This window comes from Bos indicus, chromosome 9 (assembly GCF_029378745.1).
Source record: "Bos indicus isolate NIAB-ARS_2022 breed Sahiwal x Tharparkar chromosome 9, NIAB-ARS_B.indTharparkar_mat_pri_1.0, whole genome shotgun sequence".
Classification (NCBI taxonomy): domain Eukaryota; kingdom Metazoa; phylum Chordata; class Mammalia; order Artiodactyla; family Bovidae; genus Bos; species Bos indicus.
Genome location: NC_091768.1, coordinates 92,228,449 through 92,245,955, shown reverse-complemented (window position 1 = coordinate 92,245,955; position 17,507 = coordinate 92,228,449). Strand labels below are relative to the sequence as shown.

At 46.6% G+C, this 17,507-nt stretch overlaps 1 protein-coding gene across 7 annotated transcripts in view; it reads right to left on the bottom strand.

Moving 5' to 3' along the window:
- TIAM2 (TIAM Rac1 associated GEF 2) overlaps positions 1 to 17,507 on the bottom strand; it is a 236,290-nt gene that overhangs the window by 103,231 nt on the left and 115,552 nt on the right. For all 7 annotated transcript variants that reach the window (XM_070796428.1, XM_019967625.2, XM_019967622.2 and 4 more), the window contains 5 exons: positions 16,930 to 17,040; positions 14,442 to 15,587; positions 7,677 to 8,112; positions 4,344 to 4,516; positions 2,860 to 3,084 (listed from right to left, as the gene is read on the bottom strand). In XM_070796428.1, coding sequence (XP_070652529.1) covers positions 2,860 to 3,084; positions 4,344 to 4,516; positions 7,677 to 8,112; positions 14,442 to 15,581 — 1,974 coding nt within the window. In that variant the 5' untranslated portion in view covers positions 15,582 to 15,587; positions 16,930 to 17,040. The remainder of the gene's footprint in view (positions 1 to 2,859; positions 3,085 to 4,343; positions 4,517 to 7,676; positions 8,113 to 14,441; positions 15,588 to 16,929; positions 17,041 to 17,507) is intronic.

The window sequence follows — 17,507 nt, the reverse complement described above, 5'->3', positions numbered from 1 at the left end:
TCTTCCAAAGAGGATGCATTCACCATGCTTTCATCACAATTTTAAAACGCATGTTCCTCCCTTAGGTCTAGAGGCTTACCTCCCAGTGTTATCTCACAGACCCTGAAAAAGCTACACCAGTCCCTGCCCCACCAAACCTCCATCTCTTCATCCCTTCCCAGCCCACATCTCAGCTCCCGTGTGCTCAGGAGACCCAAGCCCCACTCTGTTACTCCTACACGTGACCCTTGAACAATAAGGATGTGAACTGCACGCGTCCACTTACACACAGATTTTAAGTAAATACTACAGTACTATATGACTGTGGTTAGTTGAAAACAGAGGGCCAACTATAAGTTACATGTGGCTTTTCGACTGCCAGAGGGTCAGAGCCCATAACCCTGGTGTTACTCAAGGGTCAACTAGACTACCAAATTGCCTACCATGTACTACACTCTCTTCCCAATAGGGTTTGGCTTTCATACTTACACATCTCTTGCCAATTTTTTAAGGCCCTATTCTTCCAGGAAGTTTCCTCCACCTCCTCAAAATTACAGCACAAGCTCAACCCATGATCCCTCACAGCATCTGATGACTATGCCCTAATCTACATCATTCTAGAATATTCATCAGTTTCATGCTTATGAGGCCTGCTTTCTAACTAAATGATACATTTCTTAGAAACGGGATCTGTATTTTAAAATTATGTTTATTTGTTGAAGCTATAGGCATCTGTTCAGATCAGATCAGTCGCTCAGTCGTGTCCGACTCTTTGCGACCCCATGAATCGCAGCACGCCAGGCCAGATGGACAAACAGTGAGAGGGAAGGATTGGGTAGGGAGAAAGACAACACAAGATACCAGAAAAAGAGAAGCAAAGACAGATCCAGGTCTCACCAGAAAATCCATTCAACTGCACTGTCATTTAGAAACACTTGATGAGGGGGCAGGAGATGGGAATTACTTGGTTATTTTACTATTGCCAACTGACAGATTCCAAATTCTTAATGTGTCACAAATATATCATTTGAATGCAAGCCTTTCATCAGTTTCTTATTTACAGCTAGGAATTTCTTTCCACACATTCTAAGTTCTTCATGTATATGCAGACAGAAAAAAAATTCTAAGCAAGGTTAAATATTCAGACACAGAGAGAAGACTATTTGTGATTTAAGTCAAATGCTGCAGACAAAATTATTTCTATGGGGAATCTAAATTGTTGTGTTGCCATGGAATTTTTTTTAAAAGAACCTAGTCTCTCTATAATAATTTACAAAGTGAAAAGGACGAAAGATTCAGGCACACGCCAACCCATCTTCAGCCTATCCCTCTTCAAGTTCCCAAATCACTGGACACTGATTTTGAAGGGGACTGTAGTAGATACTGTTGTGTACCACCTGATTCCCCTTTGAAGACAAAGGCATTCTTCCCCTTAGCTGCTCATGGCTCACAAATAGGTCTCTCTTTGGGAATCAGCCCCCTCTGACGGCAGCTACCTTGATCAGTTGTCATGGCATGCCCCACTAGAAGCAAGCAACTCTGAATGGCCATCCCAGCTGCTAAGCCCCCTGTGGAACCAGCTCCGCACAATTCAGAACCAGAGTCTCTCCTTAATTCCCTGATAGCTCAGAGGGTAAAGCATCTGCCTGCAATGCGGGAGACCCACATTTGATCCCTGGGTCGGGAAGATCCACTGGAGAAGGTAATGGCAACCCACTCCAGTATTCTTGCCTGGAGAATCCCATGGACAGAGAAGCCTGGTAGGCTACAGTTCACAGGGTCGCAAAGAGTCGGACACGACTGAGCGACTTCACTTCACTCCCTTACTCCTGAGAGCATTCCTAATAAAACTCCTCACATGCAAATCTCTCAGTGTGTTTCCCAGGGAACCTGACTGAAGAGATTCACTGACACTTGTCTAAGTGTTCAGGTCGTCTGAGCAAAGGAAGACTGACACTAAGCTGCTTCCCGTCCTGTAAAATGCAAGCAGCATAGACAGTAGCTGCCTAATTACTAGATGAATGTGGAAACAGGCCAAAGAAAGCATTTTCTTTAGCACCTCATCTGTTAGAAAAAACAAGCCAAAAAAATAGTGTTTTTCCCCCAAAGCCACGGATACAGGAATAGCTGTGTTATACCAAACCACTGAAGGCTGAGCACCAAAGAACCAGTGCTTTCTCACTGTGGTGCTGGAGAAGACCCTTGAGAGTCCCTTGGACAGCAAGGACATCAAACCAGTCAATCCTAAAGGAAATCAACCCTGAACATTCATTGGAAAGACTGATACTGACTTTGGCCCCCTGATGCAAGGAGCCAACTCACTGGAAAAGACCCTGATGCTGGGAAAGATTGAGGGCAGGAGGAAAAGGGGGTGACAGAGGAGGAGATAGTTGGATAGCATCACCAACACGTTCAATGGACATGAGTTTGCGCAAACTCCGGGAGATAGCGAAACACAAGAAAGCTTATGTGTTGCAGGTCGTGAGGTTGCAAAGAATCAGACACGACATAGCAATTGAACAACAACCAGACTACCGTTTTTGAAGCCATCCTCTGTATTAGAATCATACCTGTCTCATCTTCCAGTAGTTTTATTATACAAATTTTGTTCCAAACGTGACAATATTCACAGAATCAGCTAGGCAAGCAGGAGCTCCTCAATACGAGGAAACAAGATCTGGTCATAAAATGTTCCACTATACCTATACAGCCACCAAAGCAGATCGTATTTCCCATATGACAAAAGTGCAGCCACTTAAGTACTTGAACCAAGAGACCACAGAAACTATTTCCGCCGGAAGTGTAAGAACCAGCTCCCACATCTGAGTTTGCCGCCAGGGAGGTGAGTAACGGGAGGAGACACTCATAGGTCATCTGTACCTGGTTCTCTATGGCCTTCCTGTTCTTTGGGTCGCTCACCACGGACAGCTGCAACTCTGCCATCTTCTTCATCTTGCTGTCCATGTCTATCTTCTGGAGGAGGTTTCTGGTCTGGTTCTTCAGCAGCCGGACAGTGTCCTCTTTGCCGTGTTTCTTTGCGAAGAGGGATGCGCAGGCCGAGTGGATGGCGGTGACCCAGTTCTCCAGGTCTGTCTGGCTGGTGGCCTAAACACAGAGGGGACGGGGGGTAGGGAGGGAGAAGCGATTTGGAACTGTTTCTCCACAAAAGTGTTCTCCCAAGTGGCAGCCTGGGCTTGGATGTGTAAAACCCCCAAATACCTCCACTTCATAAAAAACTGTTTAAGTTTAAAAAACACACTCAACACAGATCTGCAGGCTTCCGTGACTCCAGGGGGCCTGTGAGAGCATCAAGGGTGTCACATGGCCCCAGATAGGATGGGAAGACAAACCAGAATCAAGCTGTTCACCAGCAGCGAGAGTAACAAAAATACAAAAAAAGAAAAAAACAGTATATTCATGCAGTGTACATCTCGTCGCTCTCTAAAAAAGCAGGCTACCTTCATAATTTTAATAAGACGAGGAAATGTTAGGAGCAAAATGCTACATTTTGAAACCTGGATATGAAATTACATCCATGGTATGGACTCATTTACGAAAAACTATAATAAAAGAACTTTTCCGGGAGGGCACAATAATATTAAAACAGTTGTCTGTAAATACTGAGAATTTGAGTGGAATATTGGAAATACGGGGCTTCCCAGATGGCATTAGTGGTAAAGAACCTGCCTGCCAATGAAGGAGATGTAAGAGACACGGGTTTGATCCCTACGTCAGGAAGATCCCCTGGAAGAGGGCGCGGCAACCCACTCCAGTACTCTTGTACTCTTGTCTGGAGAATCCCATGGACAGAGGAGCCTGGCGGGATACACCTCATGGGGTCTCAAAGAGTCGGACATGACTGAATCGACTTAGCACACATGCAGGCACAGAGGCACCCAAGAAATGCTTGCTGGGTGAATGACTGAATGGTGATAGCCCCATGGTGCCTGGCAGTCAGCAGAGGCCAGTTCTCTTGCTTAAACTTTAACCCAAAGTTTAACGGCTTTTACTCTATTTTATTGCTAAGTCATGCCTCTTAATTCGGATCCTTCTCGTCCTAACAGGACATGAGATCTCGCCTCCACCCTCCATTTATTTATTTATTTATTTTTTCCTTTAATAGAAAATTATTTAATTAGTATACATGTGTTCCCCATCCTGAACCCTCCTCCCTCCCCACACCATCCCTCTGGGTCGTCCCAGTGCACCAGCCCCAAGCATCCAGCATCGTGCATTGAACCTGGACTGGCATCTCATTTCATACATGACGTTTCACATGTTTCAATGCCATTCTCCCAAATCTTCCCACCCTCTCCCTCCCTCCTCCCCCCCCCACACCCTCCATTTAGAAAGCTCAGCGGTACCTGGAATAGGTAGACATCCCCGAAGGAGTTGCTGAGGCAGAAGACATTTTCCTTCTTGGGATGTTCCGGGACAGACTGCACTATGCTGTCTTCTGCAAAGAGGGCACAGCGGGGGGCACTGCTCTGATCCATAGAATTCTTCCCGTAGGTCTCGTAAAACAGCAGCGTGCATCCTGTGAAAGAGAAAAGCACAGTACGGCCCCTGTCACAGGTCCTGAGGACCCATGTAGGAAAGGAACGAGAAGAAGGGACATGAGGGAAACATGGTCACACAAGTTTACAATGGAACCCAGCACAGCATAGAAATCAGGAGAAAAAAAGTGCACGACCCCAGCTCTGCCCCCGGGGATGGCATCCCTGAGGCAGCGCTTTCTCCCTCCCCGGTACTCTCTGATCTCTGAGTACTCTGAGTGGGGCACTGAGCAATCTCTCCTCCCACAATCAACCCGCATCCAAAGGCAGAGGCTGTGAGAGCCTCTTAGAATAAGGGGAAGGGGCATGAGGTTTATGGCCTGAGCCACTGCTGCAGGCCTGAGCCAGTCCTTTGTTCCAGCCACTGATGTACTTAGAAATAATCCTCCCATCTTTCCATCAGGAAACGTCTGACTGATGCTACCGCTGCACATACAACATCCCATGACCCGGGGTCCTGAGGACCAGGGTAGCGGTGCCAGCTCCACCCTAGTCCAAATTCTTTGCAATGGTTCCCTTAACACTGAGCTCCCAGTGGCCGGGGCTTGAATCATTCTATCTAGAGGAAGTAAAATTCATTTCGGGCAGATACCAAGATGCTGCCAGCCTTAGCATCCCACGTATTGTGCATTCTGAGGGACAGTATATCCGCCCTGCCAACATTCTGCCCGGGAAGTCCCCTGTGAACCACGCGTAAATCCACTCATTGGAAAAGACAGCTGGAAAGCAGAATCACCCTTGTTAAAGTTTTATTACATCCTCCAAACCCTAAAAAACATGTGTGCCATTAGCATACCTAGACATTCAGTGTAGGTGGGCAACCAGATGGTTGGCTGATAGCTGCTCTCTTAAAAGCACTGCTTCGACTTTATTTACAGAGACACTTCAAGGATAATTTTAAAACTCTGCTTAAATGTATATGTGTGTGTGTGTGTGTGTGTGTATACCTATATATATATATATATATGTTTTTAACTACAATTAAATCAAACAGTTAAGCCAATTAAATCAAACAGTTAAGCCCAAATATTACAGCTTGGATTCTAAGCCAAGAAAGCTGAACTCATCAATACTGAATTCCCAGAGGAAAGAGGCATAGAAAAGCACATGGGATAGGTTATGATGGAGGGAAAAAAACATCTTCATGCCAACCCTTTCTTGGGCTGCCAAGGAAACAAAGGGATGTGTGCTTTATAACACTGTCACCCAGAGAGCATCCTTTATCCACGGGGCTTCAAATGCTTAACAAGCAAGGGCCCGGGCAGGCCCATGGATCTTACAAAGGTCAGAGACAAGTCAGGACAATCTGTGCCCCTGAAGCCAGCAGCCAGAGGTTCCCTGGACAGCTGCCAGGATGGGAGACAGTGTTCTAGAGACGTCCTCTTTCAACCTTAAATGACACCTGCCCACACCTCCCCAGGGGCCTCCAAGCACCTGGCACTACAAACATCTCCGGGAGCACAAACTCTGGAAAGCACTAGGTTTTTGGGTTTTCCCTTCGTGTATTTTTTATACTAATTCACCATCAGCTTGTCTTCTACCTATTAGTCCTGTCCCAACCTTGATAAACCAGAATAAACTCAGTGTCTCTTCCCGAAGACCACTATACTCACGGTCACCCCAGTTCTCAGTCCTCCAGGTTAAATGTTGCTAAATCGTTGTCATCTTCCATACTGCACAGCTCTACAGCCCCTCGGTGTCACCGATGGCTGTGCTTCTCGAAGCAGGATATGGACACACAAACGCACACCACCACCACCCCATGGGGTGTGCTCTGGGGCTTTCAAAGCCACAAGGCAAGCAGGGAAAGCATCCTGCTTTCAGTGTCCCAAAGCACCCATTTTAGTAAACAAACTTCACGTTGAAGAAAAGTGTCTGACATGCTCTAGAGACACACCTCCCTCTCCCGCACTTGGGTAGTTCTTTGATCATTAAACCTTAAAAGCATCAACTTATCCCTTAAAAATGTTATCTTGCTGGATCCAATCCATTATTCCAGCTTTCCAAATCTCTTCCGTCCTCCCACAGAAGACCCCGCCTCCCCCAGGGGGTCGCCCTTTGCCTTCCTGAGCCACAAGATACCACGAGGATCCAATCGAGAACTGGAAAAGAGGGCTGCATCTGTGAGGGATTCCGGGTCTCAACTTGCATAAAACCTCCAGTTTGCTGGGGGAAGGTGTTACCTAGAGAAGAGATGGCTTCTCCGTGTCCCTTTCCCAGAGGGTGCTGGGTAATGAGTTGATGCCAGCTCCCCAAAACTCACAATTTCTAAATATGGGGAGCACTGCAGATAGCTCTGGGCCTTTCACCTGCACTTTGTCCAGCGTGACCCCCGTTTCTGCCTTCTCCCATGACAAGGAAGGGTGCCAGCTGCTACTGAGGAACCACACCAGGTTCCTCTGACAAAGAGTCTCAGGACAGCTGTGCAGAAATGCCCGGGTCTGTGGGGTTGCTCGGCGTTCACATCTATATCAGTCAACGCGATGCTGACTCAAAGCCTCAGATCGCATCAAATAATCTATCCATCCACAATGAGAGAGGCAATTATAATTTTTAAACGGTAAGGCTTGTGAAAAACTTTTATCATCCTCACAAAGCAAAGGCTTTCTCCTATTTCTTCTGCATCAGAAAAACAAAACAAAACAAAAACAAAGCACATGTTTGTGATGACAATAAGACACTCTTAGCTCATCAACGTGGGGTGACACAAACCAAATGATGCGGATGAAACTCTTCACTGTACAAGCTGGGGAGGACTGCCTCTCTGGGGTTCTGAACATGTGCACAATCCATGCTCAACGTTCCAAATAACTCAACTACACCTGGTTACTTATCCGGGGCTCCCCTCCCATCCCCCAAATGCAGGACAAGTATTAAAGAGTGGTACGGAAACCCCTATAAAATAATAAGCAATAGTTGTTACATTCAATCATCACTCAGTAGAATGAAAGATGCATACGACTGTTAAGTGAACATATTATACAGGTTTGAGAAGGTATTTTAGGAAAGCAGGCTGGACGGTTCTGGATCAGATGCCTGCACATGAACTCCAGTCCAGCCTGGACTCGCTGACATTTCCTAGGAAAGAGGAGAGCAGAGGAAAGAACTCCTGGGACCCCCTGGGTGGTGAAGACCACATACCTTTAAGTGTCACCCAATACTGCTTCCATTTCCTCCGGGCCACCAGTTCCAGCTTCCTTTCCTTCTGCAGAGTGACGAGGGGTTTGAAGAAGAGCCACCCGGCTTTGCGCACCACCCCTTGTTCCTTCTCAAAGAGCAGGTCCAGTTGCTCCAAAGAGCTGAGCGACTCGCTGCTGGACTCGGCCGTCTCCGTGGACGTCTCGAGGTTCTCCGTGTTGGTCCTGCTCATCTCCAGCTCTCGCATGAAATTCTCATAAATGTTCTGCTGGAGGGGGTCGCTGCCGATCGCATGAGCAGATTCACTTCTATGGGACAGGATCTGAGCAGAGCCCCCTGACCACAGGGACACAGACCCTTGGGAGGGCCCTTGCGTGTCCACGTTCAGCCCATCCGAACGGCTGTCAAAGTAGTCACTGCCCTCCTTGGACCTCGGCTCCTGTGAGCAACGCAGATGACCACCCATCAGAGGTTATGTATAGCCAAAGCACCTCTTCCCCCACATGGCGTGCATATAATATAATATGCACAAATATGCACAAATATAATAGTGTGGCTCGCTAATAGAAATGCTGCAAAGCAAATTTTTTTTAATGCAGCAAGTCTGCAAACCAGAAAGAATCATAGAGACAATACAGTCCAAACCAGTGTATAGGCAGGGGAGTCAATGCTTAAAAAGTGTAAACCAATCATTCCTGAGCATCCTAAATCTAGGGCTTCCCAGATGGCACTATTGGTAAAGAACCTGCCTGCCAGGAGATGTAAGAGACACAGGTTTGATCCCTGGGTCAGGAAGATCCTCTGGAGGAGGAAATGGCAACCCACTCCAGTATTCTCACCTGGAGAATCCTTTAGACAGAGGAGCCTGGTGGGCTACAGTCCATAGGGTGGCAAAGAGTTGGTCACAACTGAAGCAACTTAGCATGCACACATCCTAAATCTAACCCACACTTGGCATCAAAAAATGAGTTAGTATATTCAAAACATACTAGTGAAGATTTCTGGCTAATTTCTTGGCTAACTATGAATCAGGATCTTCCAGGAAAGAATTCATGTTCTTGCAGTCTTGTTTTCTTTCTGGATCATTTTTAAGCTAAACAGGAGAAGCACTAATTTCAGGGTCAAGGAGGGTGTTATTATATATAAACGTTTCTTCCACTCCCCACAGTGAACAGTTGCAGCTTCTGAACCCCTGCTCAGGTCTAGACATTAAGATCGTTAGCATCATATTAATATTTTCCCTCTTTGGATAGTAAAAACCATGCACCTGGGCTCCTTATCCACAAAGGGTTCTTGTTAAGAAACATAGCTATTTCACTGTAGTTATTTCATAACTAATATATTTTACTTAATTTGGGAATTTTTTCATGAAAAGAATATACTGTTTACTCATTCCCATTGTTTTATTTGAGCACTCATTTTATTCCAAGCACTGGGAATACCAAAGCAAGATTCTTTAATATTTATTCTGACACAAAATGAGACATAAGCATTTCTAAATAAAATTAGGTTTATCTAATAACCACTGCCCTACTTAAGACAACACGCACTGAATACTGAACTGGCCGTGCACAGAGCTGAAAACAAGAAGGTTTCCTCTAACACCTAGACTAGAGGTCTAGCCATTTAAGAAGAATAACTTGCATAGAGGCCATTCATTGGTCAATAGCAGTAAGTAAATTTCTGAGCAGAGAGTGAGCTTAGGAGGACTTCCCTGGTGGTCCAATGGTTAAGAATCTGCCTTCCAGTGCAAGGGATGCAGGTTCAATCCCTGGCCAGGGAACTAAGATCCCACATGTGCATGCTGCATGCTAAGTTACCTCAGTCGTGTCCAACTCTTCGTGATCCCATGGACCGTAGCCAGGCTCCTCTGTCCATGGGATTCCCCAGGCAAGAATACTGGAGTGGGTTGCCGTGCCCTCCTCCAGGGGATCTTCCTGACCCAGGGATCAAATCTGCTTTTCTTACCTGTTCTGCATTGGCAGGTGGGTTCTTTACCACTAGCACCATCTGGGAAGCCCACATGTCAAGAGGTAACGAAGCCCACAAGCCACAACTGGAGATTCCACATGCCTCAGCTGAAGAGGAGCCCACCGTGAAAGATCCTGCATGTAACCAAGATCCTGAGTGCGGCAACCAAGACCCGATGTAGCCAAAAATAAATAAACAAACAAATCTTTTAAAAAATAAAGAAAGTAAGCTTGATTTATGACTTAAAAGACTCTGACATTTCAAATTTACAGCTTAGGTTAAGGTAATTCTGCAGAGACTCTTAACACACTCTAACTCACAGGCTAGTGAATTTTCAATTAGATTTCCTTCTCCATTAAAATAAAGAGGAGGGAAAATGAGGTCAAGGACCACTGACTAAAGACTTTATGGTGAATATTGCCCTGTTTGGAGGGGTTTTCTTTCCAGAAATTTCATCCGGAAATCAAGCAGCAATTACCTGGTATCTTTTGTAGGAAAATCATCAATTAGACAAGTGCTTCTAAATACCCAAGGGCTACAAACAACTGAGCCCCAAACATAGCTATTACTAATGAAAATATTATCTTCCACTGTGTTTATACGATATCCCATAGTCAGATTTATTTATACCCTGATGCTTATGCAAGAACTGAGCAAATAAGCCAGCTATGGTGAGTCACTTGGACAGGAAACTTTCAAAATAGTTTAAGGGTTGTTTTTTTTTTTTTTTTTTCCCCCTCAATTGTCACTGTGTTGCTCTTCAAACGTTCCTAGGAGATGAAGGAATATTTCTCATTTAGCTCATATTGACATTATTTCAGCTATGAATAGGACTCTCTGACTCATAGCCCCAGGACACTGGGATTGCCTCTGATAGCCAGCAAGAGCTGTGATGGGGTGTTTCAAACCCAGCAGAGACCTGCCAGAGAAAAGCATCAAGTGTCAAACCGAAGTGTAACTTGTCAGCCCTCCTGACATTGGTTCTCACAAGAGGTAGACTTAAGTCATAGTGCTAACTTTTAACTGTTCAACCAGAGCAAAAGACAAATTTTCCTCCTTGAAAAATGGAGAAAAGATCACATATTTTAGCATTTATAACTGATGCATATACACAGATATCAATTTCCCTGGTCTGTAACAAATGTGTAAAGCTTTCTATCTAGAATCCTAATAGCTAGTGACTCATTTTCAGGTTAATAGGAAGGAAGGAATGTGGGAGATTCAGCTGGATTTCCTGATCACTGTGCTGTGTGTGTGACGCTAAGGTGCTGTGTTAGTCATGTACATAAAGAAGTCTAATTTTCATTCCTATCTGCATCAGATAATCATAAATGACAGGTACCATAACTTGACATTATAGCATTACAGCAGAGTGAAGAGGAACTCAAGAGACGTCACTAAATTCCTTGGGAGCTAAAAGAAAACTCATCTCCATTCCTCACTTTATGGGAAAAAGCACCAAATTCACCGTGTTGTTCTTCACATGCCACTGTCCTTCTTTTCATAGTAAAGCCCACTGGTCCTCTGCAGAAATTCCCTGGGACTGTGGGGCCCTCAAGGGGCAGCAAGAGTCTAAAATGAAGAGGGTCAGAAAGCCGGGGTCTCTGTGTCCTGACTCTCGCTAAGAAACTCTGCAGCAGTGGTCAGGACTCACCCCTAGGGCCCCTGGCAAGACCATTCCCTGCTCCCAACCCCCATCCCTTGGAGTTCGGCGTGGTCTCGTGACCCGCTTTGCCCAATAAACGCGAACAGATGTGAAAGGCGTGGCTTCTGAGCGGGCGCTTCAAAAACCATCAATAGGTTTCTTCTCCCTCTGTCCCGGAGGCTTGGGGTGTCCTGGAGGGAAACTACTCCATGGACCTGGGGGCCCAGAGGGGATCAATGCAGAACAGAGTTGCAGCTTGAGAACGACGCAGACTGATTTGTGCTCAACCTCGGAGAACTGAGGGCTTTTGTTCCCTCGGTGTAACCTGGCCCACCTGACTCACAGGATGGAAAGTTTACCAAGGACCCGTCTCAGAACAGCTGCATCGCTACAAGTCGTCCACCAGCTTCAAACACACGCTCTCCTCCTGCACACCCATCCCCCCACCCTCTATGTTTGAATATCCTTTTTCAGCTACTAAGTATCTTCACTGATGAATTTGCTTTCAGGCTGTAACTCCCCAGAGTGGTTGAAAACCCTCTAAAGAAAGGATGGCTCTTTTCACATCACTTTTTTTTAGAAGTCAAAACAAATATGTCTGCCCATCATGGGAAGACCTTCTGAGTCTTAGCTGTACTGGCATACAGAAGTCTGTGTAAGAGAATAAGCATTTGGTACCTTAACTATGGTACACTGTCACACACTTTGCTGCTCCTACCCACTGACTGTATTTTTAAAGACCCAAACTTTGTCTTCACCTTCAATTGTAAAAGAAAAGCGAAGGCAGGAGTCCCCCAGTGGCCCAGGTTCGATCCCTGGTCAGGGAACTGAGATCCCACCAGCTACACAGTATGGCCAAAGACAAAACCCAGCTGGAAAATAAAAAAAGAGAACGAAGGAAAACAAAGGCAAGGCCAGTGGAAGTGGCACACCTACCAAAACGTTGTTCACCTTTATAAATTATCAAAATCGGACACAAGCAAAAGGCAAAAAGCTGCCTTTGTAGGCCACTTTTTAAAAATCCAAGATAATTTGTTATGTTAATGTTCAATAACCCCCACGAAATTACTAGAGTACCAAGAGTACCTTGGCCATGCAGCCAAGTGGAAAAGACACACATCTGAGCTTTAGCACAAATGGCTTTGGCCCCAGCTTCTCCACTGCTGCTGCTGCTGCTAAGTCACTTCAGTCATGTCCACTAACTAGCCATAAATCGTCAAACTCCTTTAACATTAGTTTCTTCATTTTAAAATGAGAGGGTCCGTGTGCATGCTAAATCGATTCTTTGCAACCCTGTGGGCTGCAGCCCACCAGGCTCCTCTGCCCATGGATACTGGAGTGGGTTGCCATTCCTCCTCCAGGGGATCTTCCTGACCCAGGGATCAACCCTGCATCTCCTACATTGGCAGGCGGACTCTTTACCACTAGTGCCACCTGGGAAGCCCAGATGAGGGGAAGTCCTTTCAGATTCGGGCTCTTTGATCTTGTAACCATTCTGTTCTTAACTCCATGGACTTACAAATCATCCAGTTAAGTCTTGGATGATCCAGACTTGAAGGAGCTTCACTTCCCAGGGGTGGCTGGGCGGCAGGGGTCTGCATAGGATGGAATGTGGTCAGTCCACAGTGGCAAAGGTCTGCTTTCGAACTGAATGGGAACTGACCATGTATAAGCCAGGCCACACACACAGAAGAGAACATGCTCTATGCAAATGAGAGATGTGGAGGAACAGGCTCAGGGGTCCCGGGAGATGAGTGCTGAACACAAGTCGACAACACAGCACTTGCATCAAGAAGATGAGAAAGTTGTCTGCATAGGACTGCGGGTCCCCAGAAAGTAGGAGCTATCTTTCCCTTTACGTTTGATTGCTGTCAGTTGTCAAGTGTACTTGGCAGCTGAGAGAAAGGTCAAAGAAATCTTTACTACTTAATGGTTTGACCTGAACAAGTAATGAGTCAGGAGGAAGCAAATTACTGCACTCAGGGATATGAAGAGTTCTGTAACAGGACACTGATCATCTATCCTTAGTCTCCTCCTGAGAGGAGGAAGAAAGGGACAAAGGAAAATATTGGGGCAGGGGGCTTGGACTTTGTGCCTAGGAAGGAAGTAACTAATGGCAAATTTTACAGATCTGAAACAATCTGCTCAGGGAAGGATGGTCAAAATGTCACTCTACTAGAGACAAATTCCTAAAGTCACTTAAATTTCCTTCAACAAATTCCCAAAGTCACTTAAATTTCCTTCAACAATATGACTTAAGGTGAGTTAAAATATGTATATATATACTTTCTCCTTTCTATAAATAATTAAAAGCAAAAACACACAAAAACAAACAATACAAAAGAGCAATTAAAAATACCTAGCAATCGCCTCTCATTACCAAAGAGGGCAAAGTCTTACTTTCCTCGCTGGCACTGAAGTCATTTTGTCTCCCCTGTTCAAACTTTATACGCCCATTAAAAGTATTACTGTCACCATCATGATTCTTGTTTCATCAACATTGTGTTTTTGTGATTCCATGTGCTCAGGTCAAGATGTTTTCAACACCGTTAGCTGTCCCCATGAGGAGGTGGTAAGATTATACCCATTTTTTTTCCCCATTGTACTCAATGAACAATAGGAATTTTAATCTCCCTAAAGTAATATCGAGTTCAGGAAGGCTACTCATCCAGGAAGGCTACTCATCCCAAAACGACAACAGCTTCTCTCTCTTCCTTTCGTTCTAGGCTTTGAGAATGAGTTTTAGCTGAGTACTCAGATAACCAATTCACTGGGGAGTCTCCCTTAGGCTGTTCTTTCTAAGAACAGTTTGACTAGGTCTTGGATGAGGCCTGTGGATTTTACTCCAGAATCCAGGAGGCACAAGATTGGACAGAATGGGAATGACTGGAGTGGAGGGTTCAGAGTGAAAATGCATGTCTGAAGCAAAAGGAAAACACACACACACACACACACACCACACACAGATACACACACATACAGACACGCACACACACACCCGAAAACAAGGAGTGCCAAGTCTTAGGCTAACCACTCTCAGCAGCTCATCTAAGTCTCAGAATGCTCTCTGCAGTACCTTCTGCTAGCCTTCCCGTTTTGCAGATAGAAAACCAATCGAAGAGCATCTCTCCCGGCACTCCAGCCTGACTCACCTGGAGTCTTCTTTTCTTTCTGGAGAGGCTTCCCGTCCAGTCGCTGATGCGGCGCATCCTGGCTTTCAGGGTGTCCTTCTTGGAGGACTCCTCGCCCAGGGCCCTGGACTTGCGGCAAGGGAGGGTGAAGGACGCGAACTGCCCGGGCTCCCCGCGCTCCACGCGGGCCGGCACGTCCATGTCGGAGGCGAAGGAGACGCGGGCACTGAGGCTGGCGCGGGTGCCCATGTAGTCATCGGAAAGCCGCAGGGCCGCGGGGGCCAGGCTCCCAAGGGAGGCGTTGGGGTAGGGGTCCCGGAGGGATGAGAGGGAGGCGCTTTGGCTGAAAGGCTTTGGAGCATCCCTGGTCGGGAAGCCAGTGTGGAGGCCGGGCTCAGGCGTGTCTGGCGCCACGAAGGAGCCCTCAGCCTCACTGACCTCGCCGGCCGGGCCCCAGGGCGAGTCGTACCAGGAGGACTCGGAGCTGAGCGAGCTGCCCTTGCTGGAGCGGGGGCGCGCGGCGGCTGCCGGGGAGGCGCGGGGGCTGGGCGCGGAACCGGCCGAGTAGCGCAGCAGCTGCACCGGGCCGCCCGATGGGGAGGCCCCCGGGGGCGCGGCGCCGCTGTGGAACTCTACCCGCAGGCACCCGTCCAGCTTGCCCAGCGTCTTGATGAGCACCCGGGGGCTCTTGCGGTCCTCGCCAGGCGGGGTGGATGCGATGCTCTCGTTCCCGCCGTAGCAGTTGAGAAGGTGCCCATTGCGGCAGTCCCTCGAAGCCGAGTGGTTCTCCTCGGGCGGGCGTCCGACATAGTGGAAGCCGTTCTCGGGCGAGAAAGCGGCATCGGTGCCCTGGAAATCTGACCCTGCGGCACCTGTCCTATGCTTGGCGTAGGCACTGCCTTTGGAGGCTTTGCACGTGGGGCCCCCTGGTCGGGATGCGTAAGGCTGATTGCTCTTAAAGTGAGAAAGGCAGCTTCGGGCCAACGACCTGGACTTGTACCCCGCTCCGCTGCTTCCATGACCCCATCCGTGCAATGACTTGTCATCCTTGGCATGAAGGCCACGGATTTTCAGGGAGCAAGGCTTTTGTTTAGCACCAGTAATAGTATTGCTATGATTTTTAGGTCCTTGTAGGGTGTACTGACTCTCGGAGTTTCCCATCGTCACCTGAATTAAGAACAGCAGTGTCAGTAAGAGTCATGACCTAAACTACATTCCACTAGGACAGAACTTTCTACAAGCTATGTTCAGGTGACAGAGGAACCAAGCAACCTCTTTCTGGGCCTGACACAACTCAGAGACGTAGGGACAAGCGTGACTTGCGGAATTGGTTCTCCTTCTGCATTGCAGGTCATCAGCCAAGTAGACAGCACTGCACATTCCTGTGCTAGTGAGTTTAAGCACATTATCTGTTGTCTGATGTTAATTCAGAAACCGAACAGGCATAGCAATCAGCTTAAGACAGAGACCTCCTATAGGCTGGGTGTTGGGAGGTTTTGAATCAATGATTCTAAAGAGCAAAATGAGAAAATCCCTTTACTCTGTCACTGCAATACACTGATTTTTCAGTGACCACAGAGGCACCTTTCCTTTATACATGAACGACTGAAAGAGCTCATATTGCACTCCAATATAAGTGGTTACTGCTGAAAAATGACCATGTTTGTGGTAATATGACTCCGGGTACTGCACTGTGTTGGAGCTTTCATTTGTCACACAGAATAGCATACCTCAAAGGATAAAGACTAAATGTTCTCAAAAACTAGGCTGAGGTGAAAAACAGAGGGAGAAAATAAAAGCTCTCCTTTGGAACAGAAAAACATTTTAATGAAACTAATCTCTCGTGCTTTTCTAAAGACTTTAAGGGTCCTCACTTTAGAAACTGATAAAAGTCTGAAGCTGACTTGTTAGAATGTGAGCATCCTAGAAAGAAATATTTAAATTTTTTTAATTTTAAAAAAAAAAAGAATGTGAGCATCCAAAAAAAAAAAAAACATACCCAAACTTAGATTCTATTGATTTCCTTTAAAACTCCAATTTGTTTAGAGAGTCTGTTAGTTAAGCAAAATTCCAGGGGATGATCCAAACCACCCCACCTCCTCAGTTTTGTTTTTTTTATTCTAACCAATGTATCAGTGTTTGAGGCAAGTCAGAAATGATGCTTCCAGTTATGTTTCTGATATATGAGGTTAGGTTTAGTCAATCAGTTGTGTCCAACTCTTGCGACCCCATGGACTGTATGTAGCCCGCCAGCCTCCTCTGTCCATGGGATTCTCCAGGCAAGAATACTGGAGTGGGTTACCTACTTCTAATACATGAAGTTGGTTTTTAATTTCCATTCTTTTATATGTAAGAATGTACAGCCACAGAAGTCAAAAGGGCTGACATTTCTTTGGAGGCAATGATCAAGCTCAGTTTAAAACACAAATAATGGCAACAAATAATTAAACCCTTACTAACACAGCCGTGGCACTGGACAGGAACCACAGCTCCCACGGGCCGGACTCACCTGCAGTCTGGTTTGTGCACTGAGGGAGATTAATGGTCAGTCGACTTGACAGGGTCCCAGGAGCAAGGCAGCGTGGTTAGGAAGTCCAGGCAGTGGATCCATGAAAGGATCCTGAAAAACAAGAAACAGGAGAAAACTCTGTCAAGCACTTTACACCCGGTCCCCCCAAAAGTCAAAAGGAAGGCTTGCCGTAAATTACGTGGAGAAACAATGGGTGTCCAGAATCGCTGTGAAAATAATAAACGGCACATCTGTGAGCTGTGTGATTCATCAGGGTTGTCTGGAAGATGTGAAGGAAGCCAGGACCGCCCCCAGCAACCTTGCGAAAGGCCTTTCACTCTGTCCTCAGGCAAACGCATGCCTTTGTTTCGGGGGAGAGCAGGTGAGCGTGCTGCCCTGAGTCACAGCTCGTCTGTCACCACCGCTCGGAAAACAACTCCCAGACCCGCCGCCCTGGCAAGATCACAGGAGCAGCGTCCCGGCACGGCAACAACAGGTCACTGTTCCTCAGCTGATGAAGCAGCGAAAACAAAACCCAAAATGTAGAATCACAGAGAAATAGCCCTTGGCTAAAATAA